Here is a 19,730-nt window from a genome sequence, read left to right as displayed (position 1 = left end):
AACTGAATAGAGTACAGTATTCTGCACAGGTACAAGATCTGAATGTGCTGAGTACATTAAGATCCATTGAGTACATTCAATAATTTTTATTTTTTTTAATGTCCCTGGACAAAATAAGAATGAAACTTTTATTTGCTGTATATGGATTTATTAATTACCCTGAGAATTTTAGTTTATTCACAAATCAAGGTAGGAATCTTTGAACCAAAGATGTTTTTCTGTCTTTGTGAAGCAATATTTCCCTACTTCTTTTATTGTATTTTAGAAAAATCATGCTTCTTTTTCAAATGCCTTTTTATTTATTTATTTTAAATTATAGAATGATTACATGTCTCATTTTCAATTGAATAGACAAATCTCTTTTTTCCTTCCGAGGTGTCTGCAGAATGCTTGGATTTTCTACATCTCAAAGCTCTTTTAATTCACTGCTCACAACCAAATTTACATCTTAATTGCTGAGTTCACATTTAACAATATAGACAGCATAATGCTACTGGTAATTAAGCTTTTACTACCTGCTTTTGTACAGTATTCTTAGGCACAGTTTTTGCTATGTGAGTTCTCCACTAGAAACTTGTATGCATTTAGACCACAAATAAAAGGCATCAGGCCCATATCTTAGATATGGCTAAATACATGGCAGGGAAATTGCTTTCTTCTGTTGGGGGGACCAAATCATATCTGTCATTTTTATATTCTGAATGTTAATGTGGCTGTTCTAGTTTAGTGTTTTGTTTTTTAAAGGCCTAGAACATTTGAGAGGCTGAAAGACTGAGTTGAGTTCTGATCTAGTCAATTTAACACAGATTGGATATCTCAACTAATTTATTTTGATCTCAAAGATTATACTATTTATATCATGTAGGACTAATATGCAGTAGAGCTGAATTATATCAAAATTTCGGGTCATAAGGTAGCAGTTATCTCTTTGCTATAAATAGCTGGTAGCTATTCCATTGTACATTTGCTAGTATAAAAAATCCTGTATTTAAAAATAGGACTTAAGAAAATTCTTTGTTATATGGAAACTAAAAACAGGCTTATACACTGTTGGAGAAAAAAGACCCTTCTCTTATATTCTCTTTTCTTTAAAAAGCACTTCTGTTTGAAACTAGTCCTTATAATGACCAGACTGTGTGATGATTTACAAAATGTTTCTGGGTTGATTTTTTAAAGCATTCAGCGTGTGTTATACGTAACAGCGTGTGTTATATGTTATAATTATATAAACTGCATTTTATTTGAAAGCTGACGTTTTTGGTAAAAATCATATATACTTGTATATGTCTCCCAGTTTGGAAGCTTACCTTGAAATAAGTATATGATTAAGAACACTTTTAGTGCACCACTTAGTAATGTTCTCCCCACAAAAAAAAAAAAAAAAAAGTCTTTATTTTGTCAAAATGCATTGAGATGGTTTCAATGTACTGCTTACCCTACGGCCCTCAGTGTCCCACCCCTGAAACTGGAGCAGCCAATTTGTTCTGCAGTTGTTTACCTTTGTTTTGAAAAGCTATGCATTGTATATCTATAGGTAGAGAGATAGAAGCAGGTAAAGAAATGTTTACACATAGAATTTACATAGCCATTCTCGCAAATTGCCTTGAGGTACGCTTTCCTCTTCTGTAGTTGTGTAAAACTGCATTCCACCTCAAAGATGACGATCCCACTTCACATGCCCGAACAATTTAGAAAGCATGTCTTGGATTTTTTTTTTTTTTTTTTTAATGCCCAGTAGAGATTAGGGAAACAGGCAACGACATGATGACGGATCCATGAGAAAGTACAGCACTAAATAAGAAGGAGCCCCCCTCCCGTGGAATAAAACACAAGACTACGGCAGGACAAACTTCATTCTCTACCTTCCGCAGAATCCTTTCCCAAATTAACTGAGAGTCTGCGTGAGTTCTTCTGTGCGAGGCAAAAGAGATCTTAGGTGAGAAACCCAACACACATCCCTAGTGCCTAGAGGGTTAAATTAGTTAGGTTTCTTTTCTCGCTTCCCGGAGCGGGGGGGGGGGGGGGGGGGGGGGGAGGGAGAAAAAAATATAAGAAAAAAAAGAAAAGAAAAAGAAAGAAAGAAAAGGCAGAGCCCAGTATCTACGGGCAGCGTTTCGGTCTCTGGTCCTCGCTCTCTTTTTCTCTCCCGCTCCGTTCCCAGCCCCTTCGCGTCTCTGCACCCTCAGTACCTGCCCGGCTCCGCGGCTCCTCGCAGCCTCCAGTCGCCTCCGTCCTGATTGGGCGGAGACCCCCCAATCGGCTGCGCGCCTGGGCCGGTGGGACTGCATATGTTAAGCTCTACTTCATATTAATAAGCTCCAATCGGGGCTTTAAGTCCTTGATTAGGAGAGTGTGAGAGCTCTGGTCCCAACTGGCTGTGCCTATAGGCTTGTCACCAGGAGAACATTTGTGTTAATTGCGCTCTGCTCTGTCAAGGAAACTTTGATTTATAGCGGGGGTGCGCAAATAATGGTTGCCGGTCGCACATGGATTCGGTAGAACTTTGCCTTCCTGAATCTTTTTCCCTGCACTACGAGGAAGAGTAGGTACCTTTTTCTTTCCTTTTTAAAACTCGTCCTGGGGGTGAGAGTGTGGGGTGAACGGAATGGATCTTGGCGCACGGATTCAGGTAATGCCCTGGGTATGTCGTGCGCACGAGCGCTTGTTTGTGTCTGTCTTGTGCCTTTTGTGTTGAGGGTGATCTCCTAATTCAGTAAGTCGAGAATTGTTCTCTGACTACAATGTTACCTTTGAGGCAAAGCTCAGTGACTGTCAGTAAAACAGCTGGGTGACAGTCACTTCTTATTCAGGTGCTAAGAATAGGCACTTGGCACAAATGCTTAGTGAACTGTTAAAATGCATCTTTTACTAGGACCCATTTTCCCAAGGAAAAATGTTTTAAAATACAGGATTCAAACTGATTTATACTATTGAGTGCCTCTTATGTATTTGCAGTTTGACAGATATTTTCAGCTCCCTGTCATTTCTTACCGCGCAGAGTTAGAGGCAGAATTGCACATTTACTAATTCTCCTTCAGAGAACAATTTAAAAACTAGCCCTGTGCCATCTGGGGGCTAGAATAATGTTATTTGCATGGTTAGCATTAAGTCAGCACTTAACTGACAAATCAGTCCATTAAGTAACATGAGATTTTCACACATTATAAATATTTAAGGGGAGGAAAAAAAACACTAAAGAAGAAACAGTAGTGACTTTCTAAATTTCCCCTTGAATAGACAATGCTGAGACTGTGGATTTGTTTCATGTATCGTGTCCAGAAAATGCAGAAAAGTACTTTTGTCCTTAGATGCAGTTTAATTGGTACTTATGAATATCTTTATGCACATGGAAATATACATATTTGGATCGCTCAAGGTGGGGGACATATGAGTAGGGGGTAAAAGGAGTAAATTAGGCATTCTTGTGTAAATGAGTGGGTCATAAACTTAATTTCAACCCACCGTTGAAATATTAGTTTATCACGGGAGCTGTCACTGGTTCCTCTTTCTGTTGAGTCAGTTGTATGGCTTTGCTTTCCCATTACAGTAATACCAACTGTTATAATTCTGAAAAGAGTGCTCTTGGCAAACGTTTCTCTCTATAGACAGTGAAGAAAATATAAAACTCTCCAGAGGAGAAGGTCGTGCATTATAGGTAGATGTCCACTAGCGGTCCTTAGTGACTGCATATTGCCTTGGTTTGTAACTAAGCAAGAGATGAAAAGTGACTTGCAGTCTCAGTGGCTCCTCGTGCGTGTGAGTGTGAGTGTGTGTGCGCGTGTATGTGTGCATGCTTGCACACATACACACTCACGCAAGGGATATTAGCCGAGGGATGGATTTAGGAAGAACTGAAAGGTTGGAAGGCAGTGCTTGCGTCAGTAGAAAACACTCCAAGGAAGAAACAACCTTAAATTGTTTGGAAATAAAAATGAAAAATAAACAAAGGTAGGACTGCCCACTCAAGTGAAGTTTGAAGGTGAGCGCGCGCCGGAGGCTGTCCCACTGGAGAATTTCATATGTCTTCATGTCAGGAAGAATGCATTATCCAAGCTCACCCAATTCGAAACTTTCTCTCATAAATAAATAAACTAAACAAACTTTAACCCCCCCACCCCCACCCCCAGGCTTCTTTGTAGTTTCCTTGAATTTAACTTCTTATAGCTAATTTGAATAATTAGTTTAGATAAGCCTCTTAAAGCAGACGCATTTAAATGAAATCAGGACACATGTCCTTTTGGCTTTGGCGCAAGATTCAAACTAGCTTTCTTTTTGGCTCAATTAAAAGTCATCTTTAAAAAATACAGATTTATTGTTTGGATGCAGTTCTGATGGTTACGTGGTTCACCGGACAGACAGAAAGATCTCATGCTTAGTAACGCATCTGCCTCTCTGTCTCAATTAATAAACCACAGAATTTATACATGCTATTAATATTCATAGTAAATGTGCTGGGTTAAACCCCATCACGTGTGAGTATACATTGAAATGAAACCAGAGTTATGCAGTTTCAGAGGAGAATATTGGACAATTTCTGCTTTGGAAGCTGTTAAAAAGATTCGTGCCATTTATTGACCACCATTAGGAGAGCCTAAAATGTTAACCTATAACTATGTATTTTTTATTTTAGGAAATGTGCTAGCACATTAAAGAGAATAATACTTGAAAGCTTGTTTCACATTTAATAGCAGTAATAACTGATAGCATAAATAGATGAAAATAGTATATCTGCTCATTTTGACGTATGTGTCAGTCTAATCATTCTAAATGAGTGTGCTCGTCACATGCTTCCCTTTCAACCTCTGATGAAAATGTAACATTGACTACAGGATTATAGAGCGGACTTAATTTTACGGACTGTTTTAACAGTTGTCACAGCTGCTGGAAGAAGGAAAGGCAATTGAAACACTCCAAAACAGGCAAGGCGAGGAGGGAACGGTTCAGTAAATTTCAGCCTGATCATGGAAAGCCAGACATCCAAAATTAAACAGATTTGTGTTTTAAGATTCCTGTTTGGAGCTATGCAAGTTTTATTTTGTAAGGTTTGCTCTTTCTTTTTCAGGGTTTTGCTTCTTTTCTCTGCCTCATCTCTCCCTGCTAAAAGCTAAAAGTAAATTGAAATACAACTATCCAAAAGTAATACTATCATGTCAAAATACATGGGATAAAAATAGGCAGGAAGGAAAAATGTATGCAATGACAACAACGACAAAAAGCCTAAACCAGAGTGGATGCAATTTTTTTAAAAAGATGGGAGCTTGCCTACGTCACTTTAGATGTGATTTTCTTTGAGAACTATGAACAGAGTCTTTAAGTTTATTTTTCTAAGAAGGAATCCTTAAACTCCAGACTTGGAGCTCATATTACTTTTCCTTCCTGTTTCTTCTCTGTAAATCTGTTGAAAACACCTGCAGCCTTAAAGGTAGGGGTTTTCAGATGATTTCTTTGTGAATTGCTGGAAGTGACAACCAGCTGCACTTAGGGGTGAGTGTTCCTAAGCTGTAGAGTCTCGTAACCTTGCCCATCACATCACTAAAGTGAACAGATTAATTCTATTTCTCTAAAAATTAAATAACTACTGTACATATCCCAAACTATATATAGTCAAAATAGCCAGACAGTGTGCATTATGTAACATATGATTTTTCTCCTTGGAGTAAGCAAAACAAGTGTTCTGAGTTAATGGAATCAATGTTGGATGGGAGTGGTGAGTAAGTGCTGGGCACCCCCATGCTTCACTAGCCCTTTGTGTCAGTGTATTTATGTATTACCCTGTACAGATTGGGTGGTAAGTTTAGAAATCCTCCTTTTACAGAAAGGGCTGGAAAACAGCTTCCCATTTCCTGGTCAGAGGCAAGGGTGATGATGTTGGCTGGTTCTTATAGAGATGGGTTTCTCATCTTCATGTGTTTATGGCACTGCTGCTTTATTTACTGAGCCTAGTGTGTTGCAGCGGTAATTAACCCATGTTATTAGCAAAGCCCTTGTGAATATCCCTTAATTCTCTTGCATGGATGACCATTTTTCCAGTGTTTTCCCCCCAATACGGTATCATTGTTCTTTTTTCTTTTTTTTAATTCTAAATTGATGGCCTTTGATATATTTATTTGATTTAATCTGACCTGGGATGTATATTGGCCACCTTATAAGGAATGGTATTGTAATTCAGCTTTAAAAAAAATGCTAATAGAAGCCAGAGAAAAGATTTTTTTGCTGTTCTTCTTTTCAAAGCAAAAAAGAAAATAAAGGTTTAAAAGGAAAATAATGCAGGAAATTAGTTTTAACTTCAAATTTTCCAGATCTTAGAATTTATGTTATTTTGTGCCTTTGAAGTCTTTTAATCAGATTTCTACTGAGTTAAGAATACTTTAGGCATTTTTGTAAAATATCGAGCCAGCAGAAATATACTTGTGCTTCTTGTGCTGAAAAAAGATAAGGACCATCTCATTAGCCGGGGCCATACTTTTGCAATTAATTTTAGGTCCGTGGTGCTATTCATCAAAGGGGGCAGGTAACTTCTCTATGAGTCTGTTTAACAATATTTTCACAATACCTCACTCTTGCAAGAACTGCAGACAAAGAAGAGGCCGTTCTTTGGGAAGGTAGGCATAATGCCGAACCTCAAGTCTGTATCACTTGTGAAAAATTCCTCAACATTTGTTTTAGCCTAGTGACTAAACAAAGTATTTCTTTGTTTGACTTCTAAAGTGCTCTTCAGCACTCAATGTTTTGCTTATATTATTTCAAAAAATAAATTAAAATCTGTGCTTATGGTCGATACTTTGTCATACAAGTGGCAATTGATAGCTGTGATTTCTATGACACCAATTAATATCAAATAAACTTTTGAGAATCACCTATCAAGCATTTTGAAATAAGAGGACAGCATCTCACTAGAACTTTTAAGTCATTGCAGCAGATAAGCTATGCTCTGAATTTTGCTTCCTAGCAAATTCATGGAAGAAAGAAACAATACAGTGTTGATCTGGTATAAGTGCATATGAGCTCCGGCCCTAGTCAGCTCTCTGGAGAAAATCTTTGATTACCCTGGCCCAGTTTGTTCAGTTTTTATCTCTTTTACATCCACTGGCCTTGTATTAAATTGTCATTGTCCTAAAGCACATGAGATAGAAATGAATTGCTGTTTTCTACATTCTCTGACAGTGAAATATTTAGGTTCTCTTTCTCCAATCATACTTATGTGTGTATTTGATAGCCCAGGGATGACATCCAGCATCTCTGCCGCTTGACATTTTTTCTTACTGCATTTTGTGTGTTTTGCTGTTGATTATTGTTTTCATAGCCATGTGTATACGGATGCCCATGGTCTATACCATTATTATAAATAAAGATACACATACGCTACTTTAAAATCCAAAGCAGTCAGTAGAATATACCACACACACGTGTGTGCCTTTGTGTGCATGTATAGTATGCATGTGAAATACATATATATACATGGGAAGAGATGTATGTAGAATATAGGTATGCTGCGAGAGTGATCATGTATATTTATATAATAAAGTAGATCTCAAGTATTTTTCTAATCAGTTAGTGTCCAGTTAAATTTGCCATGCATAATTTTAACCTGGAATTAGTATTTCAGGTATTTACCAAGTCTGATTTTCAACTAAATTGGTTTAACTACTATGTAACAGACAGGTAACAGGTCACCTAATACATTAATTTGTTTCTGATTTTATAAATTGTTAATTATTATCATTTTAAAATTCAATATCTAGAAATCATAAATAATTTGTAAAATAGGAAATAAGCCACTAGCACTAAATACATAATTTAATGGTTTGGGCCCATATCCAAGAAACAGTTTTGAATTAGCTCTTGGCTACACTGTTTTCTTATACAGTTGGGCCTGACAAATATATCTAAATGTAAACATGATAGCTTTTAAATAAATGCAAAATATAAATTTCACTTATCCTCACTATGTAAATGTCATTTTCTTTTTGTTTTTGCTAAAAACACATAAAGAAAATTAATAAGTATTATATCCATATAAAGTACATCATAGATTTCTGAATTTCTGAATTTTATTCTAAGAGGTAAGTTTAAAGGTCTGTGATTTTGCTCAGTGAATCTGAATGAGTGTTGAGAGAAACCACTTATCCAAATGCTCTTTCTATTCAAATTCTTGTTCTAATTCATATTTTGTTTAAAGTCCTAGATTCATTTCCTACCTTTATTTGTTTGTAGAGTACTTTAGCGATTTTAATGTTTCTCGTTTTTAAAAAAATCCTGCTGTTTCTTTATGCCAATCCGTCTGCTGAAAGTTAGCTCCTTTATTATCTGAGGGTGTCAAGTGACAGCCTTCTGCCTTTTGAAGGATTTACCTGGCATCTTATTCTTGTTTCAAGTTCATTTTAGACTTCTACTTTCGAAGTCTGGGAAACATAGCTAATAAGAATAATTTCCGTTCAATTATAACAAACACATCCTTCCTCTCTATGTTTTTCTTTACAGAAGTGCCAGATGTTTCTTTTTCTCTGATTTGGACACTATTTCTCAGTATTTTCCAAATGTATTTTCTAATCAATTATACAAAACCATCAGATTGAGAAGGTTTAGATTGTGTGTGTGCTGTGTATGTGTACTATTGCATCCCCCCCTTTTAATTTTCAAAAAAATTTTTTGAATGTTTGGAGGGAACTTGCTTTTTATGTTTTGATTTTTCAAATATTTTGCCATTTTAATTGATGGCAATGCATGTATATTTGGAAGATAACTCACTAAGGCAAAGCAATAAAAGAAAAAGTACAGTTTTAAATAAATTGGCTTCTCACGGGCCAATTAAAGTCCATTTCAATATACTGGCATAGATCTATATGTGCATTTGAATATTAATACATAGCATGCAACACTAGCCATTAGAAATGCAGCCTCTGGCTACATGGAATTCTTTCACACAATATAATAAATAAAAACACTGGCTTTTGGCATTTAAAATCTATTAAAAGAGTTGTTTAAAGTGTTCAACTCATGGAGAGCCTACCTAAGATCAGATTACATTGTAAAAAATGAACTTGGAAGCAAATTTATATTTTGATTATCAAAGGCAGTCTCTGTCATATACATTCCTCTGTGCCTTCTCCTCTTGCTTTGAGTGAAACAAAATTGCATATATACTTTTCATCATTTTGATTGGAAGTACACATTATGTATAATATGCTTTGGCAGCAGTTACCTAGCCAAAGAAAACAAATTAATATTAGCCATACTAAGGGCTGTCAGGCATATCACAGACATATCAATTTTTTTTTATTTTTTATTTTTATTTATTTATTTATTTATTTATTTATTTATTTATTTATTTATTTATTTATTTATTTATTTTTGGCTGTGCTGGGTCTTCGGTTCGTGCGAGGGCTTTCTCTAGTTGCGGCAAGTGGGGGCCACTCTTCATCGCGGTGCGGGGACCGCTCTTCATCGCGGTGCGCGGGCCTTTCACTATCGCGGCCCCTCCCGTTGCGGGGCACAGGCTCCAGACGCGCAGGCTCAGCAGCTGTGGCTCACGGGCCCAGCTGCTCCGTGGCATGTGGGATCTTCCCAGACCAGGGCTCGAACCCGTGTCTCCTGCATTAGCAGGCAGATTCTCAACCACTGCGCCACCAGGGAAGCCCCAGACATATCAATTTAACTTTGCTTCCTCGTACACCTCCGCAAACAGCTGCTTAAGATGGTACTAAATAAAAGGGAAGCTACCCAATAAATTCTCATATTGTATTAGAGATTGATGGCTAGTAGAAGTGCAATGAAAACCAGCGTGTTTGCTTACTTCTCTTTAAAACTCTAACTGTGGGAATACAGAAAGCGTAGACGATAATGAGTTTTGTTAAAAAAAAAAAAGAGTATAACTGAAGCTTGTTCACATCTTTTTACTGTCTTGGAAGTAATGGGATAATAATGGGATTTACTTTTTTAAAAAGTCTGAAGTGGGGAGCCTCGGTTGCTCTTATGTGTGATGTATATAAAGACTTTAACAAGTGGAGAGTCTGAAGCAGCAGCCTTGCCAGTCCGCTGGAAACAAGGGACATTTCTTCTTTGTTGCACTTTGCATACATTTTCTGAGAAAGAAAAAAAAAAAATCTTGTTCTTTCTTTTTATCTGGCTTATTCAATAGGCAAAAAAAAAAAAAAAAAAAAAAATGAAATTTAAAAAAGTAAATCAAGAACTTAGGCACAGAAAATAGGCAGAAGCATACTGAATTCTTTTTTTCTCTTCCATGATCAGGATGGTATCTTTGTATGTGATAATTCCTTTTTCATCTGCTCTAGGAAGATTTGACTCATTGAAAATGCTTTTGAGAATTTAAACAAAGGACTCGTTAAATAAATAACATTTACTTTCTTTTTAATACAATATGAGTAAAAATGTTTGAAAAGGTGTCCTTTTCAAGGCAGCTAAAATGTTGTTACAGTTCATACTTATAAGAATTTCTTTTGCTTTGAAAAGAATATCTAAAGTTATGTTCAGAGTGAGCAAAAATAGTGAGTCATATAAAAAATTATAGAGACTAAGGTACTTAAGAGAAAAATTCAAATGTGAGGTTGTTCAATCAATGGCCCTTTGTCTTCCATAATTCCAAATTATTGTAGTACTTTCACTTCTCCAAAAACGTAAGATGGCCATGTTAAATTGTATTCATTTTTCCATAAATGAAAGAATACTCTAACAATGCTTTCTTCACAGCCATTAATCTATTAAAACAGATCAGATATTTTGAGGAAGAATATCATACCCATAACCAACTATTCATGGCCAAAGAAGGGGAAAGATGTATATGAGAAAGTGATTGTATACAGTTGGTTCTGGGTCCTATGAAATGACAGAAGCATCCCTTTTATCCACAGACTTAAATGAGACCTGCCTCATCAGTCATGGGATCATAGTGTCACAGATGGAAAGGCAACCATCAGCTGAATTGTACTGAGCTGCACACTTGGCTAATTCATCTTATTGCCCTCCTCATCTAAGGAAAGGCTCATTCTGTTCTTGGAGTCTAGACAGAATCAGGAGTTGGGCTCAGGTGGGAGCGTGTGGCTGCCGTTTTCTGTTCTCTCTTAGCCATTCAGCAAAGGGAGGTGAGGAACAAATGTGCAATTTATGCACAGAAGCCCAAGCAGAGATTCTTTCCTAGGGTCAGGAATTTATTATTCAGTTGTTGAAGTAAAGTTCATATTTCTCTTATGTTCGAGAAATATCACTGTTGTCTTTCATGCTCCAAAGAGCTACCCAGAAACGATTAGGGATGTCTCTCAATTTGTATGAACCATGAACTAGGGTAAGCATTTTGTACCAGATAGAAATGGAGAGCAGATCATCCACTTATGTTAGTCTGGAGGGTGATTCTTTTTTCATACCTTTATATGGAACTGTTCAGTGGGTTAAGTCTGAAGAATGAGAAAAATGATGAGGTTGAACACTCAAATTGTATTTTTGTATTTTTTAATTTCCTTATAGTGAACAAAACTTTAATGTCTAGAGCATTTATGAGGGTTTTAATGATTGGAAAATCTATCCTGAGAATGTGGTCACCATATGTTACAGCCTTGCTTTCTGTCTTGTCTTCAGTGTATGGGGTAAGTTCGATGATACTGTCTGTTGTCTTACTTTGCTTACGTTATAGAACCTCTCTGCCCCACACTGAAATAACCTGAAATATGAGGAAGTGCCCGTTCAGTTCTTAAAAACTTTCCTGAACCCCCTCCATCCCAGCAGCGTTTTCTTTTAAAATTGCTGTTTTTCTATTCATCTGTTTTGCTAAAGGACCATTTACTTTAGTGAAAGGTAAGTGCATGATATTCATGCCGATTTGCATACACAGTACGCTTTATTCCCCCAACCCACCCCGAATTCCAAAGAGATTGCCTTCAACTTTTCGTATTTGTTTTTCTTTCGTCTCTGTTTGTCGTGCATTCTAGTTGAGTGCTTTTATAGTGTTTTCTTGATTGTTGTCAGTTTGGGGTACTACTACTGACATTTTTGTTAAGTTAATGTCACAGCAGAAAAACCTATGGCAAACTGGAATCTGGCCACAGCGCGAGGAAGATACAACTTCTGTTTGATTGTGTGTAAATACAGTTAGTTAGTTGGGGGTTTATCAGATAGCTTGGCAGAAAGAGAGAGGAGCCGTAGAAACTGTTTTCAGTAACTGTGCTGTTCATACACCTGATAAGATGGAGAGAGCTTTTCGAAATGCTGCTAGGCTTTGAATAAGAAAAGGATAATCACCTCTACTAGCACCAGCTTATCGGGAATGAAGTAAAATGCCAACACTTTTACATTAGCGAAAGTAAATGTTCTAGACACTCTGTGCCTTTTTTCCTTCAAGTTAAATAGTAGGGGTGCTTTTGAGTGTGCTATAATGAATAGAAGGATTTATTACCTGGACGAAATTACAGGTGAATCTGTTGATAAAGGAACCCTCAGCGTCAACAGCAGCTTCTCTGATAAGCAGGTGCATCTATGTGTACGTTCTCTGGAGAAATTAAGTATTTCTTTTTCCACTCCAATTCCATTAACCATCATTTCTGATGTTCGAAGATGCAGTTATGTCCTGTGCCAATCGAGTCTCCTTGTTTACCAGCAGATGGGTGACAGGCATTTGAAACTTAGCTTATCAGACTTGGAAAATGCTGGTGTGACCTACTATGTAAGTTGGGGCATCTTTACGTTTCTATCACTTGTGCTGAAGCAGCCAACTCCTAAACAAGAAATCTTACTTTTTTTCCCCCAGAAATGGAATGAGATTCAGTATAAATTTAGGATAGGTTAATGAGAAGATAAATGCATTTGGCCAAATAGTTGTCCATTTTAAAGCACCTCCCCTTAAAAAAGAGAGTTACTGGTTTTGCGCTTCAGTATAAACCATGAACTTTCCCTGGCTTTCCCCTTTTCTCTTCTTTGTAATTTGATGCCTACAAATAATTTGGTGTATTCAGATTTGATAAATGATAGTGCAAGAGCAGATTGATTGATTTTGGATTACTATTGATTACTCTCCATGAGATCACTGTGACACACTTGAATCAATAGTATTCGATTAAGCAAGGCACCACCGTTCTATACATCCAGCAGCGGTGGGGAATCCAGGAACAGAATGTTCACAAGCTGATAAATTGACAAAGCATTCAGCTTTAACTAGCCCTTTGTTCAGCACTAGTTCCTTAAACTATATTTCATTGGAAAGTTCGTTTTTGCAACTCTGGGCCTTTCTGTGCAAGAAAGGTCATCCATTTAAGGTTTATTAAATTTTAACTCAAAACAGCTGGGCTCCATTTAGATGTAAAATAATTTAAGTACTTACTGCAGGCAACCTTCATGCTTTTGAGCCGTCGCTCAGAAGGTTTCATTCTTTTACGAAGATGTCAATTGTCAACATAAAAATGCATCACTGGCAATGTAATGGTTTAAGATTCAAACTGAAATGAAAATTCCTGCCCGAGGAAAGCACTATCCTCCAACTAAGGTGGTCTTCACTTTCTTCAGAAGTGGGGAAACTTAGGAGCTGCCCTGGGAGGCCGCGGCAGGTAGCACACCTTTATCAATTGCACAGCCGAGGCTCCTTTTTTCCCCGTCTTATCGGAGGGTATTCATCCCATCGCCAATACTACATGCAAAACATTAAATATCCTCTGATCGGAGAGCTGCTACTGCTGCTGATACACTGAAATCTTTCTGTCCTGAGCAAACTTACAAAGTCGCTGGGGGAAGAAAAGATCATCCATGATTCAAGTCCTTTAGCGAAGGACCTCAAGGATGAGATCTTCCATCCTATTCCATCAGTGTGTAGTCTTGGTCCGTGGGATGAAGCATTTACTCTTTTGTTATATGGGATTACCAAGTTGCTTCTCAAAAAGGCAAGCCTTAGAGTGAACACTCCATTGAATGAGTGGATGGTCTAACGTGCAAAACTTGATTTTCAGTGAAATTTTGACAGCTAGGGCTTGTGTACCCCAAATCTTAATAGGCTCAAGTCTTGAAATATACTTCAATAAATTTTCTCATTTTCATAGTGGGTTTAAAAAAAACCCAAAATGAATCTGAGGTGGCTTTCTGAGGGAACATGAGGAGGAAAGTCAAGTTTGGAGTTACGAAATGCCCTGACAAAACTTCAGGCTTTTTTGCATGAAAGTGAGATACTAGGATTCTAATTAAATTAGGTTGAACCCCATGAAATGGCCATTTTTCTAGGTCAAGGAATGGTCAAATATAAGCAATTTTGTGTGATTCCACATAATAATTGAATTTATTCCTATACTGTCCATATCCCATAAACAAATTGAAAGCAAAAACTATATTTTTAATTTTAGGATGGGCTGTGTCCGATCATGAAAGACACATGAATTCTGTCTGCAATCATAGCAAGTATATTACAGTATCATTTTTTGACGACGACTCTTTTCTTTAGCGCCAGTAGAGAGTTCCCAAGAACACAGTCTTACACACACTGGAAAAGTGTGCGTTTATGTGGCTTCTCACCTGTGGTAGCCAAGCTGCTTCTGAGCAGCCCTGTAAATTTCTCACCTGCCGAGGAAGAGTACGGCACACGCAAGTGAGTCAGGCTTCGCGAGGACTGACCCTCCAAAACAGCACGTTGCTCAGGGTAAATAGTTGGAAAGCGATTTGGGAAGAAGATGCCAACACCTCAACTATGGCATCCCCACATCCATCCATTAACAGAACGTTAGTTGGCTAGTTAGCGCTTTGCGTGCTTCCCCCCCCCCCCCCCCGAGAAGTATTAAAACTGTGCTCCATTAAATTTATGCACCGTTGTGGGTTAGGCAGATGTGCAGCTCCCCGAGTGTCGGCAGTGGAGCCCTTGATGCTTTATTGGCTGTGTGCAGGCAGGAAAGGTGCTTCAGGAGATGTAATAAAATGATCCCAGAGTCTTCATTTGACCCCCCCAGATGTGCAGCTCCTCTTGGAGCCACCCTGTGCTGGCCAGTAGGAGCTCTCGGTGCCCACCAGCGGGAAGAACCCGGCTCCCAGAAAGGAAGGAAATTGACTCTTTAGGTGGGAGGGAGGGGCTCCGGGGCCACCGCTGGAAATGTCAGCAGAAAGTTCATCTTGACTTAGGGTCGCATCAGGACCGGGTAAGTTTTTCTCACTCTGGGTAAGCATATGACAGCTTACATCTTGTTTCCGAGAGAGGGAGGGTGGGTATCGTTTACTGGAACTTGATGGAGCGGATGCCTCCGACTGGTCCCACTGTCAGTCTTGGAGTTTTCCCTTAGTGGTGCATTTCCCCCCCTGTCTGTGTCACTGAATTTGATTTATTGCTGGTACTAAGATCAAAAAAGAATTCATTCCTTTTGATGTGTGCTATTAGGCACATGCAGTGCAGGATGGGGAGGGAGCAGAGCCGTCTTAGCATACAAGTCACTGTCTTGGTCACCCGGTGGCCACTGATGGCAGAATATATATTTTCTATCTCTGTTCATTTTGGATGTAGAATTCTATGACTAGAGAGGTGAGCTATAGGATATTTTAAATTAATAATGAGGTTTGTTTCACATACAGATTCTTTTGGTAAGGACACAAAGAGTGGCTAGCATGTACATCTGACTCTAGCAATCCTTTTTCCTTTTTCTTTCTTTCTTTCTTTTTTTTTTTTTTTTTTTTACTGTATTGGCATTCATTTTACCAAAAGACATAAAAAGCCAAGGAATATAAATAAGCCAATGGGGTTCAGTCTTTCAAAAAAGACCAGTTGGTTGCATTTACTGTTGGGTGGGAAATTTGGGACATCGGAGGCTTGTCTGCAAATGAGAGGAGAGATTTTGGTGGGGTCTGCTTCTCCTGTATTCACGACTCTGATCAGGCTTTGTTTCCAGCTCTGTCCAGTAGCTTTTGTCCGGCTTCTCAGTTTAGTGGGATTTGTCTGAGCAGCGTGAGCTCCGACCCATCAGCAGGCTGCTAGTCAGCGGCAGGTGTGAACAACATAAAACAGGATTAACGCTGAACCAGAGTGTGGACTAAAAACAGAACCCCTGCCTTGCTTTGAAAAAGGACGGCAGGACTGGCAGATAGAAGCCACTCTGGTCCTGTCCACTCTTTGTTTGCTAAACAGTGTTCAAGGGCTATGCAAATACTTCTGTTTAGGTGCCCAGGAGGCGTGCTAGGGATCTGTGCTCATTCTCTCTCTCTCACTCTCTCTCTCTCTCTCTCTCTCTCTCTCTCTCTCTCTCTCTGTTTTTAAACTGTAAATGCAAAACTTATGTCGACACTTCTTCTCAGACTTTCAGAGCAGAGCAAAAGTGGTCTGGGGACATCTTGAACCAGGATTACAGGTGAATTTTGCAAACATACTGTCTTGACTTCAAATTTAAAGTCGATAGTCATTCAGGGTGCTGTGTTTCCCACCTCTTAAGAATATTGTTGGTTGGTTTATTCTAAGATATTTTTTGTGTTTAATTATGTGACTCAATGTATACTTTCACCTAGGTAGGTAAACCACAAATAAATAAAATAAGTAATTTCATTAGAGATCATAACCACAACGCCCCCAATTTTTTTTTTTTTTTTTTTCAGTCAGCACTACCTACATAGTGGCAAGAAAGCTGGCAAAAAAAAAGATCATAGTTAACATAGGGGACTGCATGAGTTTAACCAGTTGGGCATTGCATTGAATTTATGGCATTTGAATCACTTTGTCGATATTTTGTTTAGGAAAGAGAAAGGTCACCTATAAATATGTTTTTCTTTAAATTATGCTAATTCTAGTATATACTGTATATCAGGCTAAAATTTAGATATCTATGTTTTCTCTATTAGGTTTAGACTAACTTGCATTTTGCAACTTTAAGATAGTCACATCCAGAAAGGCATCTGAAATAAAGGAAATAACAATTAAATCAGTTACAGAAATTGTATTACACACACACACACACACACATACACACAAATACAGACACACACAGGTACTGACTCTTCTTTAAACACAGGAAAAGCAAATGTTTTTTGCATATGTATATAATAGTATGACACTCATTTCTGATACTCCAAAAGTATGTTCAAATATAGATATTTATATAAGGTGGATCTGTTTGAGAATATCATATAGACTTTCTAAAAGAATAATTTTGCAATGTCAGAAATCAAAATTTTAATTATCATTCATTTTCAGCAGCATCTTATACCATACATTACCGTATTGTCTTTTATATCCAGGGCTTAAACTGTAATTACCCACTCATTCCTTCACCCTTTGCTTATACTTACTCTTCTTTAATTTTTTAAATGGCAGTTATTTTTTAGCTGAGACTTTGCTACTACTTTTATTTTAGAAGTAATCTTGCCTGCCAGTTGTGGCAATCTGAACACACATCTACATCATTATAAAATATATAAATGCTAAATATTATATTTAATTTTACAGTTACTATCTTTAAATGTTAGTTTATTACCATTTGCCTTTTCATGTGTTTCTAAGAAATGTCCAGTCCCTTCTGTTTAGTATTATTAAGTACCTTTGGTTATGTACATTAATTAGGTTGTGGGCAAATAGCTTAATGAGAGTTAATGAAATCGAGTTTAGAAGATACCAATTTAAAATTGATTTTTGAAGTGAATTTTTTATAACCAACTCTCTGGCATCCAATTGATTACTTATAGTAACTTCTCACGTTGCATCAAAATGATTACATGCATTCCTTTGCAATTTTTTAAATCATTAAAGTAATCAATATTTAGTGCATTAAACTGCATTTTCTTGATCATTCATTGCAAAATATTTGACTATGTGCAGGCCCTGTCCTGGGCACGAAGATCCTGAAATAAATGATAAAAATATAAAATGATCTTGAGTGCATTAAAAAAACACTCTAAAATGGGACTTTATATACTTAAGTTTTCAATTTATACTTGGGTCAATCTTCAGAAAATGATTTCAGGAATTTAGGTAGCAGAGGTTTTACATAAAACTTAAGCAAGTTGGAGCTTCCATTCTGATTTTCTGATTTTCTGATTTGGGCCTTCTAGAGCTGACAGGAAGTTAGCCCCCAAGAACACAATTAGAAATGGTACATTTAGATCCTAAATATTGCAAAAGTGTGATTGGGGGTCTTAGAGCAGTCAAGTCTGGTCCTGCCTGCTTCCTTGTGAAGCCTTTGAAGATTTGATCCCGAAAGTTGCCATTACATCTTAAAATGCTCTAAATGACTTGTGTGTGGTTTGTTTCTTAGACTGGAAGTGAAAGGGGGAAAATGCTTTAAAAGATCAGGTAAGAAAAGATATTTCCGAGGTCATAGGAAAAGGAAGGGGGATGTATCTGAACTCTAGAAGGTTTGTGTAGTTTGACTTTGAGGGAAAGGTGTGCATTAGTAAATTCATTCTAATCAAAGTAAATGACTATTGAAAGGTAATTTTTCTAAGGAAACCTTGCCCTTAATCTCGAGATAATCTCACAGCTACTGTCTTTGTCCAACAGTCCTGCAAAACTACCCAGTGCTGTTCCCCAAAGCCTGGGATTTCAATTTGCCCGAGGACTCGATGATGGAATTCAAAGCAGTTTTCTGTCTTTGCAGCCTCTTTTCAGTGAATGCATTTTATTCAAGTGTTTTATTTATTTATTTTTTGGAAGATACAGCTTGGTTTGCTTCAGGTCATTAAAATGATTCTCTGTCGCAGTTTTGGATGTTTATAATTAGATGATTAGTGAAGTTAGGTAATAAGATTTATACTGGCATCAGTTAAGTTTATAGAAAGATTAAAATCATGGTGTCATGGTACCATTACCAATCTGAATATGCCAGAAATAACTCAGGAGAATTTTTGTCAAGTGTTTATACTCAATTAAAATTTATACGACGTGTTACCGAGTGATCGTCTCATGATAGCTTGGCACCATGAGGTTGCAAACTTCCAATTTCAAGTGATATGCATGGCAATTTTTGTCTTCCAGTCCTATAGAATTACGAACTTTGGAAGGGAAATGCTGCGCTTTTTGGAAATGGCACTAGAAATATGAGACAAAGAACTGTCTCAAACTTGGGCACAGCTGATATTTTCTGCAACACTGAAAAGCTAGAAAAATACAGTTTTTCTCTCCACTCACTAGATGCAAAGGGCAGCTTACCTTGATACAAATGCATTGCAGACATGAGCTGAATCATCTCACCTGTGTTTTCCCTTCATTTGTGTTTTTTGCAAAGTGTCTATGAGACTACATTTCTCCCTCCTAGTTTTCCTGACTTTTCCGGTATCCATCCCCTTGAATCCTCTTTTCTTCACTTACTGTTAAGCCGAGGTGGAATTTTCAAACGGATGCGTCCTTCTTTATGCATAGGGCCAAAAGGCACTGTGAAACCTTCACCATGGTCTTCTTCGAAAACCCACTAACAAAGCAACAGCGTAAAGAATCCGGGGTTGCTGGAGGTGGAGGGGCAGGGAGGAGGAGGGCAGCTGGTAATTTACGGTTCCTCTAGGAATGCTTGTAGAGGGTTTGCCAGTGCCCCACTTCCACCCCACCCCCAAACTGCACTCCTGCTCAGTGTTCAGATGATGATAATGTACCTGGAAAGAAAGGCGGCCCGTGCCGAAGCAAGCAGCATCAGACAGGGCGTCCTGCCAACTGCCTCACCTGCTGCATCCATGGGTCCATCTGGTGACTGCAGTAGCTCATTGTAGGCCTCTTCCGAGGAACATTCGGGCTGAAAAGCAGGCAGTGTGAATTATTTAGGTAGCTAGTGTAAATCCACAGAGGGAAAGGA

General features: G+C 37.9%; 1 protein-coding gene across 2 annotated transcripts in view; it reads left to right on the top strand.

The window, feature by feature from the left end:
* Positions 1-2,051: 2,051 nt before the first annotated feature.
* Positions 2,052-19,730, top strand: part of LOC130706856 (estrogen-related receptor gamma-like) — a 52,224-nt gene continuing 34,545 nt past the window's right edge. For both annotated transcript variants that reach the window (XM_057539525.1, XM_057539526.1), the window contains exon 1: positions 2,052-2,542. In XM_057539525.1, coding sequence (XP_057395508.1) covers positions 2,487-2,542 — 56 coding nt within the window. In that variant the 5' untranslated portion in view covers positions 2,052-2,486. The remainder of the gene's footprint in view (positions 2,543-19,730) is intronic.

This window comes from Balaenoptera acutorostrata, unplaced genomic scaffold, assembly GCF_949987535.1.
Source record: "Balaenoptera acutorostrata unplaced genomic scaffold, mBalAcu1.1 scaffold_1067, whole genome shotgun sequence".
NCBI lineage: Eukaryota > Metazoa > Chordata > Mammalia > Artiodactyla > Balaenopteridae > Balaenoptera > Balaenoptera acutorostrata.
This window is presented reverse-complemented; position numbering and strand designations above follow the sequence as displayed.